Raw genomic sequence first — 27085 nt, forward strand, 5'->3', positions numbered from 1 at the left:
CAATGGGCAATGGCTCTGCCTCGGGACCCGCGCTAATTGGCCGCGGCGGCCCCGCCCCGCCCTGGATATAAAGGCGAAGCTTTGAAAGCCTCCAATTTGGTCTCACACTCGGCAAAGTCCTGCAGTCCCCGGACCCCAGCATGCAAAAGAACGCCTCCCCGAGCGGCTTCCTGCCCGGCTTCCCGCACTTTGCCACGCAGGCCATCCACACGGCGCAGGATCCCGACCAGTGGGAGTCACGCGCCGTGGTGCTGCCCATCTCTCTGTCCACCACTTTCAAGCAGGACTCGCCCGACGGATCCTCGGTGAGCGACGGGGCGGGCAGGGAAGACTGGGCGGACCGCGACAGCGCTCCGGACTCGTGGGGGTGGTCTCTGCGTGCGATTTAAAAAAAAAAAAATCAGAGTTGTAATTTGATGGATTCTGTAGCAACGAAGATCCCTGTCTTCCTTTGAAAAACGAGGGTCCTTGGCGAGGTGGCTCAGCTGGTGTGCTCACTAGCTTTGTATCAACTTGACCCGAGCTGTTGTTGTCTGAGAGGAGGGGACCTCAGTTGAGGAAGTGCCTCCCGAAGATTAGGCTGCTAAGCAGGCAGGTCACTTAGGGCATCTCCCTAATTAGTGGGGGAGAACTCAGTTCATTTTGACTGGGGGACCCCCTGTCCCCCACCCCCAAACTGGCGATCCTGAGTTCTGTAAATAGGGTGAGCAAGCCAGTAAGCAGCGCTTCTCCATAGCCGCTGCCCGCATCAGCTCTTGCCCCCAAGTTCCTGCCCTACCTGCTTTCCACGATGATGAACCTTTACAGGGAAGCGAAGGAAACTTGTCTTCCCCAAATTGCTTTCGATCATGGTGTTTGATCACAGCAGGCAAAGGTGCTGTCACCAACCTGACTACCTCAGTTCCGTTCCATAATCCATATGGTGTCCTCAGCACACTAAATGATGAACGTCCTAGAGAACGAAGATCAGTTCTGATAAATGTGTTCAGTCAACAGCTACGGAATACTTACACACCATTTGCATACTCAGAGTCTCTGAGTGTTACCCGTAGTCTCATCCAATGTTAACGAGAAGGAACCTAGCCTGAGGTAAGGTCTCAGTGTCAGATTGAGATATCTGAGAGTTAGGATTAGCAGCGCTTGGGTAACCTGCGGCTACCGAGGTTCATGATCAGTGAAGCTAGGCTTTAATTTGTCTTGAAGCCCTCTCTTCTGCATCTGGCTGCACGGTGCTGCATCACAGCTGTGCTAATAGTCCAAGCCGTTTCATCATCTAAGACAGTGGTTCTCAACCTGTGGGTCACCATGACCCTTTCACAGGACTCAAATATCAGGAATTCACATTGCAATTCATAACAGTAGCAAAACTATAGCTATGAAATAGCAACAAAGATAATGTAATGGTTGGGGGGTCACCACATGGAGTTGAGAACCACTGATCTAAGCAGTGTGACTCTGTGATTAAGAGTGCAAGGGTTTTAATTCTTGCATCAGCTCTTCTGTCTGGGTAACCTGGAGGAAGCTATTTAACCCACCCTAGCCTTGAGTTGACCCTGTGTAAACAGGGATAATGACAGAACACACCATATAAGCTGTTGCTGTTGTAAACTATGTGGTACACACTCACCACTCAGAAGTACTTTGTTGTTTGCAATCTTCATGTCTCGCTATTTCCATTTGATTATAGCATCCAGGTCAGAGGGTAGGTGCTAAATCCTTTTTACAGAAAAGGAAACTGACCCCCAAACTCAGACACTAGTGACCAGTAAAGCCTGTAAGATGCAGTCTTGTGAATCTCATGGCATCTTCTTTTCTGGTGGTTTACTAGATGGGTCTTGATGTATTAAAAGTTGCCCAAAGTTCAGAGGACAACAGTTAGTAAGGCAATTGCTGCATGTTCCCAGGTCTTGACTATTCTGGAAACTGCCTTTGTGTGTTGTAAGTCAAGTAAAGTTCTTTCAAACAGCCTTTGTTCTGTGAGGTAAAGTTCCAAGGGCATTCACTATAGCAGGTTAGGATACTCCTAGCTGGTGATTCCAAATACATACACCAACTCCTCCAAGCAAGTGGTGGCACCCTCCTATGTAGGCCTGCTGCCTGTATGGAACAGTGTGTAGAAACTGAGCGTTCCAGTATGGTATTAATGTTTAAGTGGTTCAGAGAGCAAGCAGGGTTGGTTAAATGCAGTATGTGCTCAGAATCTCCAGAAGATCATAGCACCGCAGCAATGAGAAGTTTCAGAAACCTTTAGTTCCATTTGAAAAGCCATGGAATGCACAAGGTAGTTTGCCAATGAAACATCTCCTACTCAGGATGTTAGTTATCTGCACGTCCATGAATATTTATGAAACATGGGGCTGCTCATTTTGGAGGAGGTTTGGAGAGTTTAGCAGCCAGGGATAGTGGTGGGTGTTGAAGACAGCTGGAGCCCTGTGAGGGATGTATGCCCAGTTTATCTATACAAGGGAAAACTTTTAAAAATTGTTATTACTGATACTAGAAGCTTCCGAGTCCAAAGCAAGGGTATGAATAGTGATATGCTGTATAAGCCAAGGGGAGAAAAGTGTCGATGTTCTTGTTTGTTTGAGACAGTGTGTCTCTAAGTAGCCCACGGTGGCCTTGAACTCACGAATCCGACTTTGCCTCTGCTGGGATTGCAGGTGTATGTGTGATCACACCAGCTCAGATCCTAGGATTGGCTCTAACCCTCACATTACAACATTTGGATTCACTTTTCTCCATGTAGGTCAGTCACAAGGCTAAATAAAATGCTTAAATGACTCTTCAGTATAAAGGGAGCCTGACACAAGATTTTTTTTTTTTTGGTTTTTCGAGACAGGGTTTCTCTGTATTGTTTTGGAGGCTGTCCTGGAACTCACTCTGTAGACCAGGCTGGCCTCGAACTCAGAAATCCGCCTGCCTCTGCCTCCCGAGTGCTGGGATTAAAGGCGAGCGCCACCAACGCCCGGCTCTGACACAAGATTTTTATGCAGCAACTCATAGAGGATCTTCACTGAGAATTATTTCCTTCTATGGTTTTGAGTCATTTTAGTAGGGCTAATAATGTCTGAACCCTGAGCCCTTGAATGACGTGTTCAACCCTCTTGTGTGCTAAACGGACTCGCGTCACTTGCGTCTTGGGAAGGGAAACACAGGTTAGACTCATGCGGTTCCCTTTTCCTAATACATCCATCTTATTAGGGAAGGGCAAGGCTGACATAATTGCAATGCCGTGCCAATGTTATGAACTGCCACTCACCTAGTGGTTAGCACACGTCAAGGGTGCATGTACAGGAAATATGTGCCTTACTCCATTTTATCCTCACAATTTTGCAGCTACACATGTGTTTTGTTTTCCAACCTCAAACCACTAGAATGTTGAGTCAATTACCTACTAGCACCAAGCGAGTAAATGGCAGGCATATCGTTCTAACCCATGGTAGGTACATCGCTCTTACTCATTTTAATTTTATGTATATAGGTGTTTTTGCCTGCATGTTTGTCTGTGTACCATACACATGCAATGCCTGTGGAGGCCAGAAGAAAGCATTAGATCCCCTGGAACTGGAGTTCCAGACCTAGTGAGCTGACATGTGGATTCTTGGAATTGAACGTAGGTCCTCTGAAAAGAGTAGTAAGCCTCCTTAACCTCTTTGCCATCTCTCCAGCTCCCCTTTTGGCCATCTTCTGAGCTCTACATACGGCCAGAGCCACAATGATGCCTCCAAACTTGTGTCTTACACCAAACTGTGCCATGGTAATAGAGAATCATTATGGTAATAGAGAATCATTATGGTGGGATTGGTCTGTCGCTGTGGCCATGTGTTCATTGGGCTCTGATGCTAACCAAGAGCTCTTAAGATGATGAATAAATCCTCTTCCTCCTCTTCTTCTGACTTTCAGGGTTTTGTATATGGCCGCTCTGGAAATCCCACAAGGAACTGCTTGGAGAAAGTAGTGGCCGCTCTGGACGGGGCAAAACACTGTAAGAGACTTGCATCTACAGTGAAAGCTGGATTCTGTTTAGGTGTCTAGGGACCACAGAAGCACGGGAGGTAGAAAATAAGAGATCTGACTCCAAACTCCCACTTTCCTAAAACAGTGAAGCCTTTGGCTTTGCTCTTCGGCTGGTGCCTGGATGTGTGTCCTCACCAGTTAGCAGTGCATAGGGACAGAGCAGAATGGCAAAGCTCATTACACCCCTCGTCTCTATGGCTGTCACTATGGCTCATTCACCAAACCAGAAATCCTTGATAATATGCTCTCAAAGGAAAGGGATTCACTCCCAGGACCTTTCCTTGCTATTGTGTTCTGGTTAAGTCATCTCTCTGTGTTTTCCATATAAGCGATGCTATATGATCAGAGCAGTGAAGAGAAGAAGTCTCAATGTCAATTGTGTGTCTGAGAGTGTGTGTAAACAAAGGGGTTTAAAAGTTTCTTTTTTTTTCCAAACAGAAAGGGATATTATGACATTAATTAGAGGACCTCTAAGGAGTGGCAGCTTTGGAACCATAGTGCCAATGGCACTAGGATGTTGCTATGAGTTTGGGTTTTGGGCTTGGGTTTTTTGTTTGTTTGTTCGGTTTTGCTTATTTGAATTTGCTTTTTATGGTAGGTTTGGCCTTTGCTTCGGGGCTCGCTGCCACCGTGACGATCACCCATCTGTTAAAAGCTGGAGATGAAGTCATTTGTATGGATGAAGTGTATGGTGGTAGGTGCCCTCTCCCTCCCAGGGTGTGCCTGCCAGTACCAAGACAGCAATGAGACTTGAATTACGTGGACACCATTGCCAGTTCGGGGGCTCTGTTCTTTCTAGTGTGGCGGGCACCTCTATGGGTTTCAGACTCCGTGTTCCAAAAGGGCCTGTCTGATAAGAACGTGTTGAAGTGTTGGAACAAGGATACAGGACCTGACCAGCCTTCGTACACACCACAGCCTTGCTCCTGAACACACAACACATATACCAGGCACACTGAGAGGCCACATGGTGCCCGTGAACTCTATAGAACAATTCTGGAGAGTCAGTTCTCTCCTTCCACCGTGTGGTTCCTGGTATCAAGCTCAGGTTGCCGTGGTTGGTGGCCCGAGTCTCTGACCCGTGCATTTCACCAGTGATGTTTTTAGACTCGAGTACTATGAAGAAACTGCTAATAGTTGCTTGTGCCTGTGATTCTAGCATTCAGGAGGTTAAGAAAGAATTTCTATGAATTGGCCAGTTTTGTCTAGATAGTGACTTTGATGTCAACTGGGCTACAGGGAGACTGTCTTTTTTAATACATTTTTAAAAAGATTATAATATGATTACGTCATTTTCCTTTTCCTCCCTTCAAGTTTTCCCATTCACACACACACACACACACACACACACACACACACACACAACCTTCTACCCGTACTTTCTCAAATCCATGGTCTCTTTTTCTTTGATTGTTGTTACATGTATGTACACATGTATATATGTATGTGTATGTATTCCTAAATATGTAAATACAACTTGCTCAGTCCATATAATGTCACCTGCATGTTAATGATTTTAGAGTATTGGATAACCAACAGGGAGGCTTTTCTCTGGGGAAGACCATTTCTCTCGGCATTCTCCAACTGTCTGTAGTTCTTTGTCTAAGGTTGCGGCCTCATGGGTTTTTCCCTTCCCCGTGTTAACATGTCCATTGGTTTTCATTGGTTTTCAGGTCCTGGTTAGGTAGGTAGCCATGTTGTTGAGCCTCTCAACATTTCCAGGAAATGCAATCTCACAGCAAACTTCCCGTTCTTCTGGCTGTCACTATCCTAAGTCTTCTGTAATGGTTCCTGAGCCTTAAGAGCAGGAATTGTGTTGTATGGGTATCAGTTGGGACCACTGGCACTGAGTCCCTGTTTTAAACATACATGCGTGTACATGCAGAGATTTCTACAGACGACACTGTGTCAGGGAAACTATTCTGTGTTGGAAGAGTAGAGACAGGGGACTTGGGAGAGATGGTTCTGCTCCTTGCCACCTATGTGTATCACGTCTATTTTAATTGACCCTGTGGTATGTCAAATAACCATGCTGCTTAGCTACAGCGAACTTGCTTTCAGTAGCAGTTTGTTTTTGGAGAGTTCTCGCTATGGGTGTGGTCAGGTCTGCAAAGAACGGACACTTCCTGACACCGTGTTCTCTGCGTATTATCTGACTACTGTCTTCTGCCTCAGGCACCAACAGATACTTCAGGAGGGTGGCATCAGAATTTGGGCTGAAGGTTTCTTTTGTGGAGTGTTCCAAAACCAAATTGCTAGAGGAAGCGATTACACCGAAAACCAAGGTAACCAGCTGCCTTTTGATTCTGTCCGTTTTCCCCGTTCTGCCTTACTTACATCCTTTCTGTTCACTAGAGGTTGTAATTTAAATCCAAAAAGACTTTTTAATCGAAGCTGTTAGAAACACCGAGATCGACACAGGCTAGAGTCTCCATGGTTTGAAAAGCATAATTACCTGGAGTGCACACACAAATTCACAAGTGGAATTCCAATTGGTCCTTGAGGTAGGTGGAAAGAAAAGAGCACTAGACATAAAATGGTACAATGTGAGCCAGGCGGTGGTAACGCACACCTTTAATCCCAGCACTCGGGAGGCAGAGGCAGACGGATCTCTGTGAGTTCGAGACCAGCCTGGTCTACCAGAGCTAGTTCCAGGACAACCTCCAAGGCCATAAAGAAACCCTGTCTCGAAAACAAACAAACAAGTCACAATATGTTATTAAAAACCATATAGCAGGGCCTTAAAAGGAAAGAGAGATTTTTTTCTCTTTAAACCATGGAGGGGGTGGGGCTGGAAAGACAGTTCAGTGGATAAGAGCGTGTAATGCTCTTGCAGGGGACCTGAATTTGGTTCCCAGCACCGGCATTGGGTTCCTAGCCCATATAACTGCCTGTGACTTCAGCTCCAGGGAATTTGATGTCTTTGTCCTCCTTAGGTACCCACACGTGTTCATATAAGAATGAGAGGCAGAGAGAGACACACAGGGACCGATGGCTGCCATGAAAAGGATGGTGGGGGGAGCCAAGGGAGCCTCTCTGAAGTGAACCCCACAGCAATCCCAAGAACAAAGGAGATACCAGTCTTTCCCAAGTTTCACGTTGTATTGTTAAGTTCAACGTTGTATTGTTAAGTTCAACGTTGTATACACGACAAAGAGAATGAATGAGCCGGGTACCATAAATTAGGTTTAGTCACAGCACAGCCTGTTTCTTAACCCTATCCCGGAGAGAGTTCCAGAGAGGTGTGGCCTTTTAAAAGTGACACTTGTCTTTTAGGGGCAGGTCACCCCTAAAAATTAAAAATAAGTTTAATTTTTTATGTGTATTGTATTAGAAGCTACTGTGGATTTGATCTCTCAGTTCCACCCAAATGTTTTTTTTAAGACTTAAATTCAAGAGTACGTAGTTCTCAGACATACCAAGATACCAAAGCATAGCATCGTTCAAAGACTACAGACTCCGTCAGTCCAGGGACTTTGATCTCAGCCCTGGGAAGCTTGTGTGCTGTAGAAGGTATTTGTTCCTGAATATCGGATGTGGTATTTGGGGACCTCATTTAAATTCCTCAGGAGTGAAAGGCCAGTGTCTTTTATGAGTGAACCTTTCTGCTCATGTGGTAGCGAATGCTAAAAGGCAGAGCTCTTTCACACAAGCAATTCTTTCTAGATTAGCCCTGGGGCCGATAATAAGGTTTGTTTTCAAGGGAGTTGTCTTTTCATGTTGCTTGAGAGAAAAGGGTTTATTCAAATAGCTGGTCTGAGACCTCCCAAGGGAAGAAATTAGATCATGAGTATGATAAATTTTGTTTACACAATTTTATCTGCTGGCCCATCTATGCACTTGAATTAATATATTTTCCCCTGAAGTACAGGCTCTGCTTTTGAAGATATATATGTATGCATATATATTATGCATATGAGTGTTTTGTTTCCATGCACATATGTTACACCATGTGTATGTTTGCTACCTGTGGAGGGTGTTGGATCCCTTAGAACTGGAATTACAGATGGTTGGGAACCACCATGTGAGTGCTGGGAATCAAACCCTGGTCTTCTCATGAACAAATGCTCTTAACTACTGAGCCATCTCTCCAGCCTCTGTAGTCAGTTTTTAAAGTCCACATAAAACCTATTTTGTACTTGGTTACTTGTTTTCATTTTTGCTTATTTTTAAATTATCTAGATGAGAATCTAGCATTCTTACCCAGGAGTCATTTTTATAGCTCTTTATGTAAATCAAGATTTTAAAACTACTTTTTTTTGTTTTTTTTTTTGTTTTTTGTTTTTGTTTTTAGAGACAGGGTTTCTCTGAATTGTTTTGGAGCCTGTCCTGGAACTCGCTCTGTACATCAGGCTGGACTTGAACTCACAGAGATCCGCCTGCCTCCACCTCCCAAGTGCTGGGATTAAAGGTGTGCACCACCAACGCCTGACTTAAAACTACTTTTTAATAGTGAGCTTCCAGACAGGGAGTGTATTTAACTAGACTTCTTGTCTGTGCACGTAGGTAGTGAAAAGTCATTGGTTCTTATAAGAGAAAAGCTGTAAGTTGTACAGTTCAAAGCATATGCACCTGTTGAGGGTGCATGCCGTAGCTGGGCTGCAGCACATCTGAGCTCTGTCAGTGAACCTAGCTTTCTTCATGGCTGCCACTTCTTTTCCTCACCCTAATACACTTCCTCAAGTGCAGTGTTTCTAGTGCACTTGTTATTTAACTCTGAGGGTGTCCTTGATGTGCTGGGTGTAATTCTCATTAATGAAAATTCCAGCCTGTATAGAGTAGAGCTGCTTATATTCCAGACTCTGTGCAGCTGACCGTAAACCTTGGACCTGTCTGCCTCTGTTACTCTAGTGCTGGGAATATAGGCATCACCCCTCAGCCTCCAGAGTGTGGTTTACGAAGTGCTTGGGATTAATCCCTGGCTTCATGCATGCTAGGCAAAGTCTTTACTGAACTACTTCCCCAGAGTGAGGATGTATTTTCATATATTCTATATTATTTGTGTTGAGAACAGATATTATGTCTTTGTTCTGTAAGATAAATATCACCAACCTTTTTATGCAGATGAGGACTTGAGGAAGACAGAAGGGTATTTACAGAGCAGTAGCCTATCAGCAATTTATAGGGAAAGCTCAGATTCAAACCTAACCATTCCACCTTCATTGTCTAAGCCTTTCCAGTATGGGAAGTAGTAGCATCCTTCTACATTGTGGTTTGCGAGATGTATATGTGTGTGGTATATTTTTACATATTGTTGTTTGCTGAATTACTGTAGCTTGTTTGGATTGAAACACCCACAAACCCAACCTTGAAGATAACTGACATCGAAGCCTGTGCGCGCATCGTCCGTAAGCACGGAGACATCATTTTGGTTGTAGATAACACTTTCATGTCTTCGTATTTCCAGGTAAAAGGAAGGGTTTTTTTCCATGATTAACAAACTACAGGTTTATCTGTAATTAGGAAAGGAAGGACTACTTTATAGTAAAATCATTATTAAACTCAAAGTAGTTGTATATCAAAATACTATTGATTAGAGATAGAATCAGATTTGGCCTTTTTATTTTTTTGCATTAGTTAATATCTCAAAACTGTGTTACTATCTCCTTGGAGGCTTTGTTGGGAACAGTGGGCCCCAAGCATTGGAGTAAACACATTTGCCAGGCCATAATTGCTAAGAATAGGCACTAGGGACAGAAACATGGTGGACAAATTCTCAGAGAGTCTATATCTCTCAGAAGCAGCAGAGTCCTTTATAGCAGTTAAGAGAGGTTACCTGGCTTCTTTGCCTCTTTGATCATTTTGGGGGAGCCCCATCTGAATCAAGAAGATATTCGGCAGCAAATTTATAACAGTGACCCTGCCTTGGCTATGTGGGGTGAGACACCAGTAACCATTAGGAATTCAGATCTTGAACTCCTTACTACAGGGTTGGGCTGGTCCTTAGAATCTGGGGATTTTGCTTTTTGTTGTAGCCCTTCTTTTCTCCACACAAGCCTGAGATTTTAGAACATCGTCCAGGCAGCCCTTCCTGATCTGCTAGGTTATATGAAGCCCGTGAAGACATGGCTTGTTAGGTGGTTGTATCTCTAATGCCTTCCATGTCATGACTGAGTGTTGGTTATCAATCCATGTAAAATAAGGAATTTCTACTTCACCTGTCTTACGTCACGACTTAGCCCATTTGGCTGCTGTGCCACGGTGCTGTCATCTGAGTGGCTTCATAACAGGACTTGGCTTCTTACAGTTCTAAGGCCAAGCCCAGCAAGTGTGTGCAGGACCAAGTTTCATGGGAGAAGAATCCAGGCAGCTCTCTCGGACTCTGGTAGGGCTCTGATACTTTCATAGTGGGTCTGTCATCCGGTGCTCATCACCCAGAGTCCTGACTCCTAGTGGCATGGCCGTTAAGTTTCAACATGTGACGCGGGGGACACAGACATTCCACCCACAGCCATGGGTGTTCTAACTTACTGTGAGCTCCCTAGAGAGACTTTGTAAGGCTGATCAGTTGGCAGCAACCTTAGCGCAGGAGAATAATCTGGGCAGATTTCCTTTTGAAGACCGTTTTCATTCGTACGTGTATGTGTCTGTGCTGTAGTGTGGATGTGGAGGTCAGAGGACAATTTTGTAGATTTTGTTCTCTACTTCAATCTTTAGGTTTTCGGGATTGAGCTCAGGTCATGCTGAGCCTTCTCTCCTGCCTCAACAGATTTCTTTGTGACTTTATACTTGTCAAAACTAGTGTAATGAAAGAGTGATTAGGAATCAGGAAGGCCGGATCAAGCGTTAACCATCACCTTGTACCTTGTAAGGTTTTAACAATTAAAAATCTAAGCAAAGTACTTTGCACTCACTTGGCACAGACATTGCTAGACGCTTTCATAAACTGCTCCATGCTGTTTAACGACTCATAAAATGCATGAGTCTCTGCTGCAGGCAATAAACTCAGGGCCAGCTAACAACCGCAAAGAAAGGTGAAGGGTGGCTTGGCCTGGGTCTGCCTTTTGTTTCCAGGCAGGTTGCACCTTCGGAGTCTGATCCCAGTCTATTTTTTAGTTGTTTGTTTGTTTTTGTTTTCTCTTTTTCTTTTGGATGCTTCTTTGGTAGAAGGGAATGTAGAGGCAGACTCGTGATCTTAGAAAATATTGAAAATGTGTGGGTAGAGATGAATTGAGGCAACAGATACAAGTAGATAGACAGGTGCATTCCAGATGGTTTCTCATTTAAAGTAAAAATGCCTTTTCTTTTCTTCTTTCAGCGACCTTTGGCTCTGGGTGCTGACATTTGCATGTGTTCTGCCACAAAATACATGAATGGTAAGATGATCGTAGCCTGCATCTTAAACATTCTTCACCACAAATAGATGATGGTAGCAAGGTTTGGCATTTTGGCCCCTTCTGCTGTTGTGTAGGATTTATTTGTGACTTGTGTTGAAAAGTAAAATAAAAAGAAGCGCTTTGATTGTAATGTGGCTGAGGCTGGTCTGGAACTAGCTACTTGCCAAGGCTAGCCTCGAACTTCTGATCTCCCTATGTCCCAGGCACTGGGGTGTACATCCCCATACTCAGAATTTTCATTTCTCATCAACAAAACTGCATCTGCGGCTCATAGAGTTTCCTGTAAGGGGTTATGCTTTCATTTTGCTGGCAGCTTGGAGACACATGGACTCTTTCTATGGTTTTTTACTTTACTGCTTTGATATAGTCACTGCTATAAAACTGGGTAAAGTCCGCCTAAATGTTCAAAGATAATAAGCCTTTCCCCTTATGATGTTTTCAAGAGAGAATTCAGGGCTTGGAAATTATGAAATGGAGAATAAGCACCAATTGGTATTGATGGTGGTGTTTTTGTTTCGGTTTTTAGGCCACAGTGATGTTGTCATGGGCTTAGTGTCTGTGAATTCTGATGACCTCAACGATCGGCTTCGTTTCCTGCAGAACTGTGAGTGAGTGGTCAAGAGCCTGGGCTTCTTGTATGTGTGTGTGGTGTGTGTGGTGTGTGTGTGTGTGTGTGTGTGTGTGTGTGTGTGTGTGTGTGTGTGTGTGTGTGTGGCGTGTGTGTGTACAGCCCACAAGAAGACACCCTCCACCTTCGTCGTTTGGGACAGGCTCACTACTCAAACCTGTGTCTGGGTACCTGTGATCCTCCTGCCTCTGTCCAGCACAGCGCTGGGGTTCTAGGTGCCCACAACTATGCCCAGCTTGCTACTTGGGTGCTGGGATCCTAACTCAAGGCCCTCATTCTTGTACAGCAAGCATTCTTGTGCACTGGCCCATCTCTCCAGACCCCTAAGCCTGGATTCTTGTTATGCCACCAGAGACTACATTTGATATTTGTACTTCCACAGAAAATTATAACACATGGAAGGAGAGAGAGAGAAGGGAAAAATAAAGACTATAAAATCATAGTTATACCCAGCACTTGATGGCTAGGCATAGGCAGCAAGATCTCTGAGAGTTCAAGGCCAACCTGGCCTACATATGTAGTGAGGTTCAAGCCAGTTAGCAAAGTGAGACCCTGTCTCAGATAAACAAGCAAATAAATAAATAGAGTTTCAGCATAGCAAGATTTTATGACTTCATGACATGACTTGAAGGAGTGAATTCTGTTATTTGCTTAACAATATTGATAAAACTGTAGTGAGTTTTTAAGACTCGGTGGCTTTGTTTTAAACACTGAAATGTTGGCTTTCATGTACATAAGCCCCCGGGGGAATGGTGGTTATGTGTGAGTAGTACTGAAGACCTAAACATACACCTTACTGTATATTAAATACCTTTCCATGGTAGGTTGTTCAGTTTGCCTCAAATATAGGTGATCACTGCACTCTGGCAGATAAGAAACAGACATGATTAAAAATTATAATACCTATTGGCGGAAGTCACTGTCCTACCAGCAACTCCAAATACCTGGCAGCTGCTTCCTAACTTACCACACAAAGGCTTATATTAATTGTAAACCCTCAGCCAGTAGCTCAGGCTTATTACCAGCTAGCTCTTACACTTACACTAACCCGTAATTCTTACCTATGTTTAGCCACGTGGCTTGGTACCTTTTCTCAGTGTGGCATTCTCATCTTGCTTCCTCTGCATCTGGCTGGCGACTTCCCAACTCCAGTTTGGTCACCCCACCGATACTCCCTGCCTGGCCACTGGACAATCATTGTTTTATTAAACCAATCCAAGTGACAAATCTTTACAGTGAGCTAGAGGATTGTTCCTCAGCAAATACCCTTCTAGAAGCAAAGGGATTGAGGAGGGGAGTTGACCGGCTGCTTGATAAAATAAGTAGGGACGAGAGGGCTCAGCCGCCAAGAGCTGTGGAGCTGCTTGTCCTGAGAACCTCAGTTCAGTTCCCAGCACACATGTGCCAGGGTTTACAGTCACCTGTAACTATGGCTCCCAGGATCTGACTTGCTCCTCTGGCTCCTACGTAAGCCCACTCGTATATACATACATGTATACACACATAATTTAGAGTAAACATAAAAGCTTCAAACACAGAAATGAGGTGTGTGTGTGTGTGTGTGTGTGTGTTAGTTGATGGTGTAGAGGCAGTTGTGACCACACTGCAGACTTCTCTGTGGTGCTTTTCAAAGGTGTGAAGCCCCACACTGTGCCATGTGTCACTTTACTGAATCATACAGGACTGTCTTGGCCCAAAGCCTCACCTTGTTTTCTTACAACATAACCGTTTCTCTGATTTATAGCACGTCTCTCTAAGTGCACTTTTTTTGTTTGTTTGTTTTTCGAGACAGGGTTTCTCTGTGTAGCTTTGGAGCCTATCCTGGCACTCGCTCTTGCAGACCAGCCTGGCTTCGAACTCACAGAGATCCACCTGCCTCTGCCTCCTGAGTGCTGGAATTAAAGGCGTGCGCCACCATCGCCCAGCTCTAAGTGCATTTTTGTCTTCATTCCATGCTTCCGTTTGACATGGAGATTTCTTCCCAAAACACTAATGCCGAGCTTCATAGCTAGATTTTTCCGAGTCACTGTCTTGAAAAAGAAGAACCCGGGGATCGATCCCCTGGACTCCGTGGTACCTTCATGCTAACCCAACACTTGTTCCCTTTCCAGCAATCGGGGCGGTTCCTTCCCCTTTTGATTGCTACCTCTGCTGCCGAGGCCTGAAAACTCTGCAGGTCCGGATGGAGAAACACTTCAAGAATGGGATGGCAGTGGCCCGTTTCCTGGAGTCGAATCCCCGGGTAGAAAAAGTTATTTATCCTGGTATGTCATCCCAGGTTCTAAGCAGCTCTGTCTAGTTTAAAACTGTGTGTGGGTCACTCTTTCTGAGTTTCTCCTCTAATTTTACAATGTTCATTAGTTATTTTCACCTTGTGGCAGGCTCTGAAGTGAGCATGGTGGAGAGCAGATAGACAGGATAAGATGTTAGCCTGGGGTCAGTGGATATCAGGTGCTAAGAACAGCCTCACATGCTAGATGCTTCTGTGGTTCTTAGCTCTGAGGTTTGTGTATACTCCACTCATAGGATAATTCTTGGTTGATTGGCTCATGACCCTGCCAGTCACTTGTTCAACACTATAATCTGACATAAATTCACCCCACTTCGACTTAATGCACCAGAATCCCCCACCCTCACTCCCAGGCTCTTTTCAATTCATCACCCTTTTTTAGGTGGGTTAGCAGACTCATTCTCACCCCTTGAGTTTATGTTATCGGTTACTAGTTAAGCTGTCATGGGCTTATGCAACCTTGTTCTTCGATCCCATGGCTATGGGATCATGAGTGTAGGGTAGTAGTTAAGATTTGTCTTCAAGGAAATTGGTTACATCAGAGTAGAAATGCATGAGCTCAGATCTCTGCCTGTCATTTGGTATAAACATTGCTTGCTGGGGGCACATTTTGGATACAGGGAGAGAGAAGGGCTATGATCTATGCTCCAAGGAACAGGTAGCACTTGTTAAATGCTCATGGCTGAGTTGTGGGCATGTCTGTATATATGCTTCTCTTATTGCTTGATGAACAAAACATTGTCTAGTCTATGAGGCAGGAAGACAGGCAGGACTAGGATGAGGAGAATTCTGGGAAAGGTAGGCAGAGAGAGCCTGCCAAACACAGTCACCATGTAGACGACAAACTATTCTCTGGTAATCCAAGATCATGTGGAATACATAGATTAATAGAAATGGGTTAATAATTAAGACAGTACTAGCCAGTAAGAAGCCCTAGTCATCGGTCAACAGTTTTATAACTAATATAGCATCTGTGTGTTCATTTGGGGTCGAAGCAGTAGGACCTGGTAGAACAAGAGAACCTCCAGCAACAGTTGAGTATTTCCAGGGGCATCCAACAACTGTTGGGCCTGGATTTTCTCTAGGACTGTGAATCCAGTTATTAATAAGATAAGTGGATTTGTCCTCACGGAGACAGCCTTGGTTCCTAAAAACGCGTTAACTACGGAATTCCAGAAGGATGCAGTTAACAAGGAAGTCCAGGCGTGCGGGGGTCCTGAATGAAAGAGCGCATGCCGCTGGCATCAGGAAAGATGTGGCCAGGGCGTGGGGGGATGCGGAAGAGATGTCTGTAACCCCGCTATCAGGCTTACTCGAAGCTGTTCCCTTGGAATTGTGTGTGTGGCTCTAGAATGAGATTGTGTTTGTGCTTCCTTTGCAGGGTTACCCTCTCACCCTCAGCACGAGCTGGTCAAGCGCCAGTGCTCGGGCTGCCCGGGGATGGTCAGTTTCTACATCAAGGGTACGCTGCGGCACGCCGAGGCGTTTCTCAAGAGTCTAAAGGTGAGCTCACGGCTCTTTCTCCGAGACGAGCACTCAGCGGCTCATAGTCACTCCCGGCTTTGCGCTTACACGGCCGCTCCCATGAGACAGAGCAAAGCTCTCCTGGCTCAAATCTGTCTCTAAGATTGGAAGGGCGGTATTAACTTCAGAAGTTTAGTAAAATTAAGTTACGCAGTTCTATATGGCACTTGCATATGTTTTTGTTCAGCTGGTGGACAAAGGCACATTAGACAGGTGCAAAAAAATCCTCTGTCAGAATTATTTTTTATACACATAAGAAGGAATATAAAGGGATTATGGTATTGATGACCTTTGTTCTATCCTGTGATTTAAAGGCATAGGTAATAAAAAAACTAACATAAATATATCTAAAAAAAAAAGTTAGGCAGTTATAGCTACCTGGGACACTGAGGCAGGAGGATCATGTGATCCTCTAAGTCTGAGATGAGGCTAGGCAACACAGTAAGAATCTGTCTCAAACAAGAAAGAAAGGAGTAAATTTTATGGCATTGTAATACAATCTTAGTCCTTATTGCTGCTATAATACCCAACACTGAGTATATTAGCCTGTTTTTTATTACTATCACACAATGCCAGAGACAGGGTACTTTATAAGTAGAGGTTTACTTCACTGGCTGTTGGAGACCACAAGCTTAAGGTCAGAGTCAGGCGGTGCCTTCCTTGTGCCCTCTGCTGAGGGCTTAGTGTCAGATGGCATCACATGCCGGAGTAAGAGCAGTCACCAGTCAAGAGGGCCAACGGCAGTTGGGGGCAGGCTTGTTCTGGAGGCAATCGGTTAGCTCTCCCCCTCAGCGGCCTCAAAGTCTCCCACCACGCCCCACTTCTTAAAGACACATCACACTGCGGGGACCTTGACTCCAACCCATGAACTTGGGTGGGACCCACCTCACCCAAAGCAAGGCAGGTCACTCAGCGTGTAGTTCTGAAGGGCTGGAGCTGCCTGTCTGCGCATCCACGCAGGAGCAAGAAGACAGGAGCAGGAAGGTCCTAGATGTTAGGCACCACGGTCCAGTGAACATGAATCAGGGTGGCACCTCCAGGAGATGCTACTCTGCAGGGCCTGCCCATCGTGGCATCACACAGGGAACCTTAGGGAACCATGTGCAAACCAAAGCAACGTTTAGACCAAGAAGTTTCCCCTTCTCCTTGGGCAACTGAAGGAGGTGCTAATTTGAGAGGTGCTGCATAGCCGGGTGTGGTGGCTCATGCCTTTAATTCCAGCACTCAGAAAACAGAGGCAGGCTCTGTGAATTCAAGGCCAGCCTAGTCTACAATAGGAATTCCAGGACAGCCAGGACTGTTACACAGAGAAACCAGATCTTAGAAAAAAAAAAGCTACATATTGACTAGTTTAGAAAATGGTAGACATTCCAAAGTATTTATTTAAAGGGAGACAAGAGAGGTAGGCCTGCAGATAAAAATTTTAGGTTTTAGAGGTCATGAAAATGATATTCAAGTATGATATGTATATATGTGTAGTTACTGTTGCTTTTGTTTTTAAGACAGGGCCGCCGGGCGTTGGTGGCTCACGCCTTTAATCCCAGCACTCGGGAGGCAGAGGCAGATCACTGTGAGTTCGAGATCAGCCTGGTCTACCGAGCGAGTTCCAGGACAGCCTCCAAAGCCACAGGGAAACCCTGTCTCGAAAAACCAAAAAAAAAAAAAAAAAAAAAAGAAAAAAAAAAGAAAAAGACAGGGCCTTACTCATTCTATAGTCTAGAACCTTAGCACTTGGTATGTAGACCGGGCTGGCCTTGAACTTGTAGCTACCATCTGTCTCTGCCTCCTGGGTGGTGCTATATGCCACCATCTATCTTAAGCATAATATTTAATACCTACAGATTGCTTAGTTATCATCCAAACCAGGCTGAGGCAGGAAACTGACTTTGGTCAGTTTATTGTTGATTGATTGATTTACTGACTGACAGACTGACTTTGCAGCTGTGAGGATGAGACTCAGAGTCCTGTACAGACAGGCCAGCTCTCTACACTGAGCTGCAACCCCCAGACCTTTGTAAAGTTGTCTGAGATAAGGTCTCTCTGTGTTGCTCAGGCTGGCCTTGGACTCACAGAGACCATTCTGGCTCTGTCTTCTGAGCCCTAGGATGACAACCTAGGTTTGAAGGCAGTACATCTAATTGTCTTAGACTTAATTCTGACTTTTTCTTAGTATCTTGCCTGATTTTTTTTAATTTTATTTATTTACTGTGTATACAATCTTCTGGCTAGATGCCAGCAGAAGGCACCGGATCTCATTCAAGATGGCTGTGAGCCACCATGTGGTTGCTGGGAATTGAACTCAGGACCTCTAGAAGGCCAGTCAGTGCTCTTAACCGCTGAGCCATCCCTCCAGCCCCTGATTCTTGTTTCATCACAATTTCTATCACTCTTCATCCCTCCTGAGCAGGAGAAATTTTATCAAAGACATTTATTTTCAGAATTTAGCACTATGTTATCGGGCCATCTGAACTCCTGTTTCTTTTGCCAGCTGTTTACTCTGGCTGAGAGCCTGGGAGGATACGAGAGTCTCGCCGAGCTTCCGTAAGTATGCTCTTGTTTCCTCTTGGTTATTGTTGCGTCTCACTCGCTTAATCTTTATTTTTAATAGTTGGTTATCTTACCTTTTTGCCTTTGCGTTGTGCCTCAGGCTGAGCTGCTGCGTCAGTCTCGAGGACCTCTCTCATCTGTTGACGTAAAACCACAGCTCTCGTCTTACAGGGAGTTAAGAACGTGGACCCAGGAACACAGAGATTAAGTTAACCCAAATTCCATGTTCCAATGTAGAAGCAGCTTCTTGGTTTTTTTTTTTATAGTTTTACAGAACAAACGAAAGTCATAAGTCAAGTTTAAAATGTACCGGTAGGTGCATCGGAGAGTCAGGCGCCAGACAGTGAGAGCTGTTTTACAGTCCCACGATGCTGTTGATAACATTCTTAGCTCTTGGACTGGTGGTTAGTGGGCTCACTTTGCATCAGTGAGCGAGGGAACTCCAGGTTCATGGTTGGAGCTTGACTTAGGTGGATCTCAGCCTCCGATGCTGTGTGCACTTAACAGTGCATAGAACTCTGATGCATCCTGCCAAATTCTGCAGCACACTTGCATCCATAGGATGAGATTGGTATTAGGGCACTGGTTACTGCTGACTGTGGCCTGACCTGCTGGGCAGTCGGGGTAGGCAGATTTTTTCTTCCCTGCCCACCAGTTCCCAAGTAAATGGGCATGGAGACTTAATATCACTTATAAATGCTCGGCCAATAGCTTAGGCTTGTTACTAGCTAGCTCTTACATTTTCAGTTAACCCATACGTCTTATCTACTTTTCGCCACGTGTCTCGGTACATTTCTTCAGCACACTTGTCTCCTGTTTCCTCTGCATGCCACTGGGACTCCTCAGACTACACCCATCTTCTTCCCAGTGGCCTTAGTCTGGTTCTCCCACATAACCTCATCCTGTCCAGCTGTTGGCCAGTCGGCTTCTTTATAAACCAATCACAGTGACATACATTCACATAATTTAAAGGGATATTCCACAGTCTGGCGTGATGGGACCATTAATTACAGCTCTTACCAAGGGAACATGGCATCAGTGCTTTTTGTTCACCTGCTATTAAATGAACACGATTTTGGTTGCTGTTGTTTTCTGGTTTTACTTTGTTGAGGCAGGACAAATGGCCCCGTTTGCTCTAAAACTTGTCCTGTGGCCAGGGATGACATTGTATTACAGACCGTTTTGTATGTAGCTCCAAATGCTTGGCTTACAGATGTGCACCACCACACTCAGCTCTCATGAGATTTTTTTTTTTGCGCTATTTTTTGTACACATTCGGCAATGACTGTGTCCTGGAAGCTCTGTATTAAAGATCCAAACTCCTGCGTGTAAGCATACTTCCCGTTTACAGTTGTAGGGAGAGCCTGACTAGCGAAGTTTAAGGAAATATATCTAAGCCAGGATTTGAAGTGGTCAGGTGGCATCTTTCTTCCCCGGTCTTTCAGGGAGATGTCTGAGAGAGAGGGAGAGAAGGTCTCTGAACACAAGAGGGCACTCATGTGTGCAATCAGTTTGCTTCTCTCAGAGGAGGAAAAGTTTATGGCTTTAAGACTTCCTCATTAACTATCAATGTTCCCTGATTTACTAGGGTTTGGGTTAACCTTACTCAGCCCTCAGACTGGATAAGGATATTTCAGTCTGGGCTTGCACCCTTCCTTCTGGGCCTCCCAACACTGTTGTGATTGGAGAAATATGGAGGAGGGGAAGTAGAGTTTGCATACTAGATTTGTCTCCCACCAAGATACCCTACGTTAACTCTGTAGCCTTAGAAAACACTCTGTGACTGTCTCACCCAGATACACCATGATCAAAAGCAAGTTGGGGAGGAAAGGGTTTATTTGACTCACACTTCTACATCATACCCATCACTGAAGGAAGTCAGGACAGGAACTCAAACAGGGCAGGAACCTGGAAGGCAGGAGCTGATACAGAGGCTGTGCAGGGGTGCTGCTTACTGGCTGGTTCCCACGGCTTGCTCAACCTGTTTTCTTACAGAAGCCGGGTCACCACCATCTCAGGGATGGTAACCACCCACAGTGGACTGGACTCTGCCTCATTAAACAGCAATTAAGAAAATGCCTTATAGCTGAATCTCATAGAGGCATTTTTCTCGGTTGAAGCTCCCTCTTTTCAGATGGCTCTAGCCTGTGTCAAGTTGACATAAAACTAGTCAGGGACTTTACCCTTTCTTAATCTCAATTCAGAGAGTGTGGGGGAGATGCCTGAGTTAATGCCCTGGCTCTCATTACAACATTAGAAAGGTCTCTATTGCTATGGACTACTTTAGGCATCTGTTACATTTTTAAGCACTGGCTCTCCCCTCCTCCCCTCTTTTCTTAATTTTCTTCTGTTTTCTGTTTTTTGTCTTATTGGAACGAAGTCCATGAAGACTTGCCTTTTCTGAGCTCACACAGTCCTTACCTTTCTAGTATTCCCTAATTAAAATAACTTTACGTGCTTTAATTGATGCTTGTGAAATACCTTTAAGATGGAAGTTGCAGCCAGTAATGGCTGCCTGCCCAGCTGTAGGTGGCCAACAGAAAAATGAACTCAGTAGCGTCTTTGGAGGTTTCTTGTCTTATAATGTCATGTCCAGGCTTTTCCTTAAACTTTTTTTTAAAAATCTGTCTTTGCTTGTGTTTATTCTATTTACCTATTCTTTCCTCTCTCCTTTTACCCTACAGATTCCTTGCGTGTGTATTATAGCTTCCTGTTTAGTGTTTTTATGGGGCTCGTGAGTGTGCAGATGAGTGGGTCTCTGATTCTTGTTCCTTCTCTTAGACTCTTTCTGTTTTTCCCTATTCCATGTTAATTTTTGTCTTACTGTATTTTATTTCATTATAAACAAAACAATGGAAGTTTTCTTTGAAGCAAAACAACACAAAAAGCAATAATTGGCCTGATAGTGCGCACCTTTAATCCCAGTACTCTAGAAGCAGGGACAGGAGTCCCAGGATGCCAGGGCGACACAGTGAGACCCTGTCTCACAAAAAAAAAAAAAAAAAAAAAAAATTCGCACACCCCACAGGGTGGTGCTGCTGTGACTAAGGAAAGGGGTCTTCTGCTGAGGTTACTTTGAGAGGGAAGCGGAGATTTGTTTTGTCTTGTTTTGTTTTTCTCAAGGTGGGTTCTCTTTATGTAGCTCTGGCTGGCCTGGAACTCACTATATAGACGAGGCTGGCCTTGAACTCACAGAGCTCTTTCTGCCTCTGCCTCCCAGGTACTGGGATTAAAGGCCTGTGTCACTGTACCCGGTGAGGGAATGCATTTCTTAATTTTTTTGTTATTACTGTGTGTGAAGCACGATGTGTGTGGAGGAATGGGGGGGCGTGTGTGCCAAGGCATGCAAGCACAGATCAGAGGACAACTTTGTGACGTTATACCCACACTACGTGGATTCTGGGGGTGCAACTCAGGCTGTCAGGTTATCGTGGAAAGAGTCTCTACCCTTTGAGACATCTCGAGGGCCCTGGAATGTGGTTCAAGTATTGCTCTCTGAGGCCCTGGACTGTTTGGATGTGTGCCTGCTCCCTTAGGGAAGTAAGAACCTGTCAGGGCAGCGTGTTTTCAGGAGGTTGTTAGCATCTAAAAACTTCCTGTCTGAGGGTTTCTGTTGCAGTGATAAACACATGACCCAAAGCAACTTGGGGAGGAACAGGTTCACTTCAGTTTACAATGCTCAGGTCACTCTCTCCTCCATCCCTGGAACCTGGAGTCAGGAGGTGATGCAGAGTCCATGGAGGAGTGCTGCTTATTGACTTGCTTCTCACGGCTCTCTCAGCATTTTTTTTTCTTATGTCTCATGACTACTAGCCCTAGTCAATGATTGATGTGGGTGGACCCAGCCCACTCATTAATTAAGAAAATTCCCCACAGGCTTGCATCCAGGTCAACTTTATGGAGGCACTTTCTCAACTATGGTTTCCTCTTCTCAGATACTTTAGCTTGTGTCGAGTCAACAAAAAACAAGAGCAGCCTAGGCACTTTCTTAGAGGGCCAGCAAGACGGCTCAGCAGGTAAAGGCAGCACTTGCTTTGTAAGCCTGGCAACCTGAGGTAAATCCCAGAGCCCACGTAAAGGTTGAAGGACAGAATGGACTCCACAAATGTGTCCTCTGACCTCCACGCACATCCTGCGCCCCGCCCACCAATCATATCCATATACATAAAAATTAAAAAAAAAACCTTTCTTAGAAAGACAAAAGAAGGTACTGTTTGTGTACTGTGCAACTCAAGTGCTTTTTTCCATGGGTCTGAGGGTTATAAGAAGCACACTGGCAGAGAACACACATTGCATCTAGGTATCACAGCCTCCCTTATGTGTGACTTTCAGTGTATTCAGATAGACCCTCCCTTGGGCTCTCACAGGCGTCTTGCCAAGCTTTCGTGGGTAGGTTTATCAGCTTCTCTTCGGTGCCTCCTTCATCCTCTAACAGGAGGAGGACACCTCATTTCTTCCAGGTTCTTCCTGCAGTGCGTGAAGCAACGGAAGCCCGACTTCACACCTGCTGAAGACGATCAGCTCCTAGTTAGGAATGTTCTTCAGGCTTTTCTTCCTTGTGTTCTGCACTAGAATTTCCGTTGCCTGTCGCTGCCTGGTAGAGGCCTGGGGTTTCTTGTAAAGAGCAATGTAAGAGCAATTTGGTCTCAGGCAAAGCCTCATTTGGGCAGGTGGTCGAATCCACTGGTAGCTGGTCTCTCCCCTACCTGAGTTCCAAACTGCCGTCTTCAACACATTTGTATGATGTGTAAGTAATGCCATAAGCACTCCTGGTTTTCGTTTAAAATCATGACAAGAAGAGATAGGTTTGATAACTGTTTATTTTCTGTTTGCCTTTGGAAAACCATAAAGGTTTAAAAATCGGAGCCAAAAGAGACCTGAGGATAACTGCCAATATTTTTGCTAGAAATACGCCCCCACCAGCATAACGCAATGATGAAATTTGCTTGCATTTCCTTCCAGAGCAACCATGACCCATGCATCTGTGCCTGAGAAGGACAGAGCTACTCTTGGGATCAGTGACACGCTGATCCGACTCTCTGTGGGCCTAGAGGATGAAAAGGACCTTCTGGAAGACCTGGATCAAGCCCTGAAGACAGCGGTGAGTTCTGGGTGTGGGCATGGGTGGTATGTACGTGGGTGTGTATACATGCGTCCTGTTTTTCTCTTACTGAAAATCGATTTTTCAAACAGTATATTCTAGTCAGCATTCCCTCCCTCTACACCTTCCAGTTCCTCCCCTCCAATCCAGATCCGCACCCTTTCTGTCTCTTGTTAGAAAACAAATGGGCGCCTAAAGAATAGTAATAAAAATAAATAAGTCCAAAGAAATGAATCGGAATGTGACGAAACAACCAAACAAAAAGAGCCAAAGGAAAGGCACAAGAAATGCATATAGACACAGAAGCACACTTGTTTGCACAAAACACAAAAACGCTGAGCAGGGCGTTGGTGGTGCACGCCTTTAATCCCAGCACTCGGGAGGCAGAGGCAGGCGGATGTCTGTGAGTTTGAGGCCAGCCTGGTCTACCCAGCGAGTTGTTGGACAGCCTCCAAAACAATACAGAGAAACCCTGTATCACAAAACAAAACAATACACCCCTCAAACTGGAAGCCATAATATATACACAAAGGACCTATAAGGTTAAAAAAAAAGGGGGGGAGGCAGGGGAGTGGTTTGTTTCCCCAATGAGACTCATTTAGAGGGAAACTGATTTTTTATTAGCAAGTGGCTGTCAAGTGTCGCTAGTTTCTGGGTTTAGCGATAGGAGCGTGTATCTGCTTTCCTTAGTTCCAGGGTCCCATTTGTGGCAAACCCATGATGTGCCAGCCCGGCTGTGTCTAAAAGGCCTTGATTCCTTGCTGTCCTCCATCCCCTCTGGCTCTTGCATTCTTCCTGCCGGCTTGTCCACAGTTTCCCTTGAGCTTTAAGGGGAGGCTTGATGGAGGACATCCCTTGTAAGGCTGAGCGTTCCAAGGTTTCTCACTCTGCGTGTTGTCTACCCATGGTGGACCCCTATATTTGTTCCCATCTTCAGCAGGAGGTTAGCTTCTCAGATGGCTAAGCAAGACGCTGGTCTGTGAGTACAGCAGAAGGTCGTGAGGAGCCATTTTATCGATGCGTTCCTTTATCAGAACAGCAGTAATTGCTTTTCCTCTAGGTCCTTACCCTGTCAGGTTCTCGGCCACCCAAGCAACACTGGGCATGGGTTCCATGTCTTGGTGTGACCCTTAACTCAAATCGGGTATTGGTTGGTTATTCCCACAGACTTAGTACTGCTGTTGCACTAGAACGTCTTGTAGGCAGGTCACTTTTGTAGAGCGAAGGGTTTGTAGCTTGGGTTGCTGTTGACCTTTCTCCTTTGGTAGCATGCAGAGAACCTTCCAGTACTATGAATGCTAGTCTATAGGTATCTAGGTAGGCACCAACTCCTCCTCTTTGTGATCAGTAAGTTGTCTAAGTGTTGCTTTCAGTAATAGGACCTTATTGACAGTTTGCAGAGAGCTACCAATAGCCTGGGTTGTTTGGGGGTTCTTATGAGACTCTTTTGGCCCTAAAGAACTCAATTAGATGCAACCCATTCCCAATACTGGGAGCTTCATTTGATAACAAGACATGTCCAGTTGGGGCTCTGTCTCTCCTGTTATTTGGCTACTTCATGTAGATTGCCTTCATATATGTATTATAGGAAGCTAGTACTTACTGTGTTGGGTTTTTATACAACCCCTTGAATGACCCTTAGTTTTAGCAGTTCCTCCTCATATTCCCTTTCTTGTCCCCCTCTTCCTTCCCTCTCTTTGTTTGATCCTCCTATTGCAGCCCTCATCCCCCACCCATCCATAACTATCTGTTCTATTTCTCCTTCCTAGGATAGAGCCTCGGAAGATCTATCCTTCCCCCTAGCCCCTTACACTTTATCTAACCTCTATGTTATACAGTTTGTAGCTTGCTTGTCAATGACTTAACAGTGAACATACACATAACCATATCTGGGTCTAAGTCACCTCACTTGAGATGACTTTTTTTTCTAGTGCCATACATTTACCTGTGAATGTCATGGATTTCATCTTTCATAATGGCCGGCTAATACTCCATTGTATAAATGTGCCATTTTCATGGTATCCATTCTTCTGTTGAGGGTTATCCAGTTGTTTCCAGTTTCTGGATATTATGACTAGAGTAGCAATGAACATGGTTGAGCAAATGTTCTTATAGTATATGATAAAAGATTGATTCCCATCTTCCTGAGGAACCATTACACTGGTTTCCATAGTGGTTGTACAAGTTTAGACTCCCACTAGCAATGGACGAGTATTCGCTACCAGCATGAACTGTCATTTGTTTTGTTGATATTGGCCATGCTGACTGGGGTAGGATGCAATCTCAAAGTAGTTTTGATTTACATTTCCCTGATGATTAAAGATGGTGAACATTTCTTTTCTTTCCTTTTTCGTTTTTTTCTTTTGGTTTTTCAAGACAGAGTGTCTCTGTGTAACTGTGGCTGTCTTGGAACTCATTCTGTAGACCAGGTTGACCTCAAACTCAGAGACCCACCTGCCTTCTGCCTCCTGAGTACTGGGACTAAAGGTGTGTGCCACCACTGCCTGTGTGAACATTTACGTGCTTTTCTGCCAGCATGTGTCTAATCTTGAGGGTGGGTGACATCGTATTTATAAAGAGTGGCCTCACCATAGATTTGTAGGAAGATGAGTGTTGGCCTGGACAGCATCTGTGAACTTGTCGAGTCCTTGTTGAGCCTTTCAGTATAGCCTATCAGCTGGTCTTTACCCCTCGAAGAAAGAAAAGCTCCCAAGCCACCCAACATCTCCCAGCATGGTATCCACCTTTCTGAGCACATTTGATGATTCAGACTTCTGGCCCACATTTGGTCTCATCTCCGGCACCTCAGGTTCTCACAGTACCGGGCGTCTGACTCCCAACTCCTTCCTCCATCCACCACAGACCCAATCTAGAGCCATGCCAGTTACAATCTGACCATCACCAAAATTAAAGAAAAATGGCCTCGCTGTCACCTCTAAAGGTGTCATTTTCGCACAGCTGCCGTGGATGAATGTGCTGGGACCTCAGAATGAGCTCTCATGGTGGGAGTATGGAGGTCACTGACACGGTTTTCCTGTGTGTTTTCTGACACAGCACCCTTGAAGTTGGATTGAAGCCGGCATTCCAGTGCTGCTGTCAGGAGCTGCTCCCAGGGACTCAGATCTTCCCAATAGCTGTATGGACCATTGAGGAGCATTTGCAGAATTCCCCAGAGAACATTTGAAGGCCCCTAATGACTTTTGCAGTTGCAACCTTCCGGGATTCTTCCCTGTTAAGCACTGTCTTCTGTTTATCTTCTCCTAACTGACAGGTTGGCTCTGTCAGTGTCATTTTGGTAATTTTGCTATGTTAGTATCCAAGGAAGAGAGAATTGTGCTGTTTGGGGGATTAATGATGCTGATTATTTTCTTTTTTTTCATAGCCTAAGATATAATCATGTTTACAATGTTTACAATGTCATAATTCCCTATTGATGTTGTATGAAGTTAAATTATTAAATGAATGATCTTAAATCCACCGTGACTTTTTCCATCCTGTTGAAAAAATATTGAAAGTGATGATTTTCATCTAATTACCACAAGCCAAAAATCAAATATTTGAAATGTCAACTGTGAAATTCTAGTGATTAAAGACTGTATTTGATATTTGTTTTTTAAAAATAAACCTAATTATCAAATGCA

General features: G+C 44.8%; 1 protein-coding gene and 1 pseudogene across 1 annotated transcript; both read left to right on the plus strand.

Moving 5' to 3' along the window:
• Positions 1 to 87: 87 nt before the first annotated feature.
• Cth (cystathionine gamma-lyase) lies at positions 88 to 27085 on the plus strand. Its single transcript, XM_013123117.3, has 12 exons — positions 88 to 305; positions 3904 to 3985; positions 4616 to 4711; positions 6193 to 6302; positions 9293 to 9424; positions 11276 to 11333; positions 11881 to 11958; positions 14094 to 14246; positions 15654 to 15775; positions 18285 to 18337; positions 23306 to 23444; positions 26499 to 27085. The coding sequence occupies exons 1-12, from the start codon at positions 141 to 143 to the stop codon at positions 26505 to 26507; spliced, it is 1197 nt and encodes a 398-aa protein (XP_012978571.1). The 5' UTR covers positions 88 to 140; the 3' UTR covers positions 26508 to 27085.
• Positions 15959 to 16063, plus strand: LOC121142517 (annotated as a pseudogene).

Source organism: Mesocricetus auratus, unplaced genomic scaffold (assembly GCF_017639785.1).
Source record: "Mesocricetus auratus isolate SY011 unplaced genomic scaffold, BCM_Maur_2.0 Super-Scaffold_100009, whole genome shotgun sequence".
NCBI classification, from domain to species: Eukaryota; Metazoa; Chordata; class Mammalia; order Rodentia; family Cricetidae; genus Mesocricetus; species Mesocricetus auratus.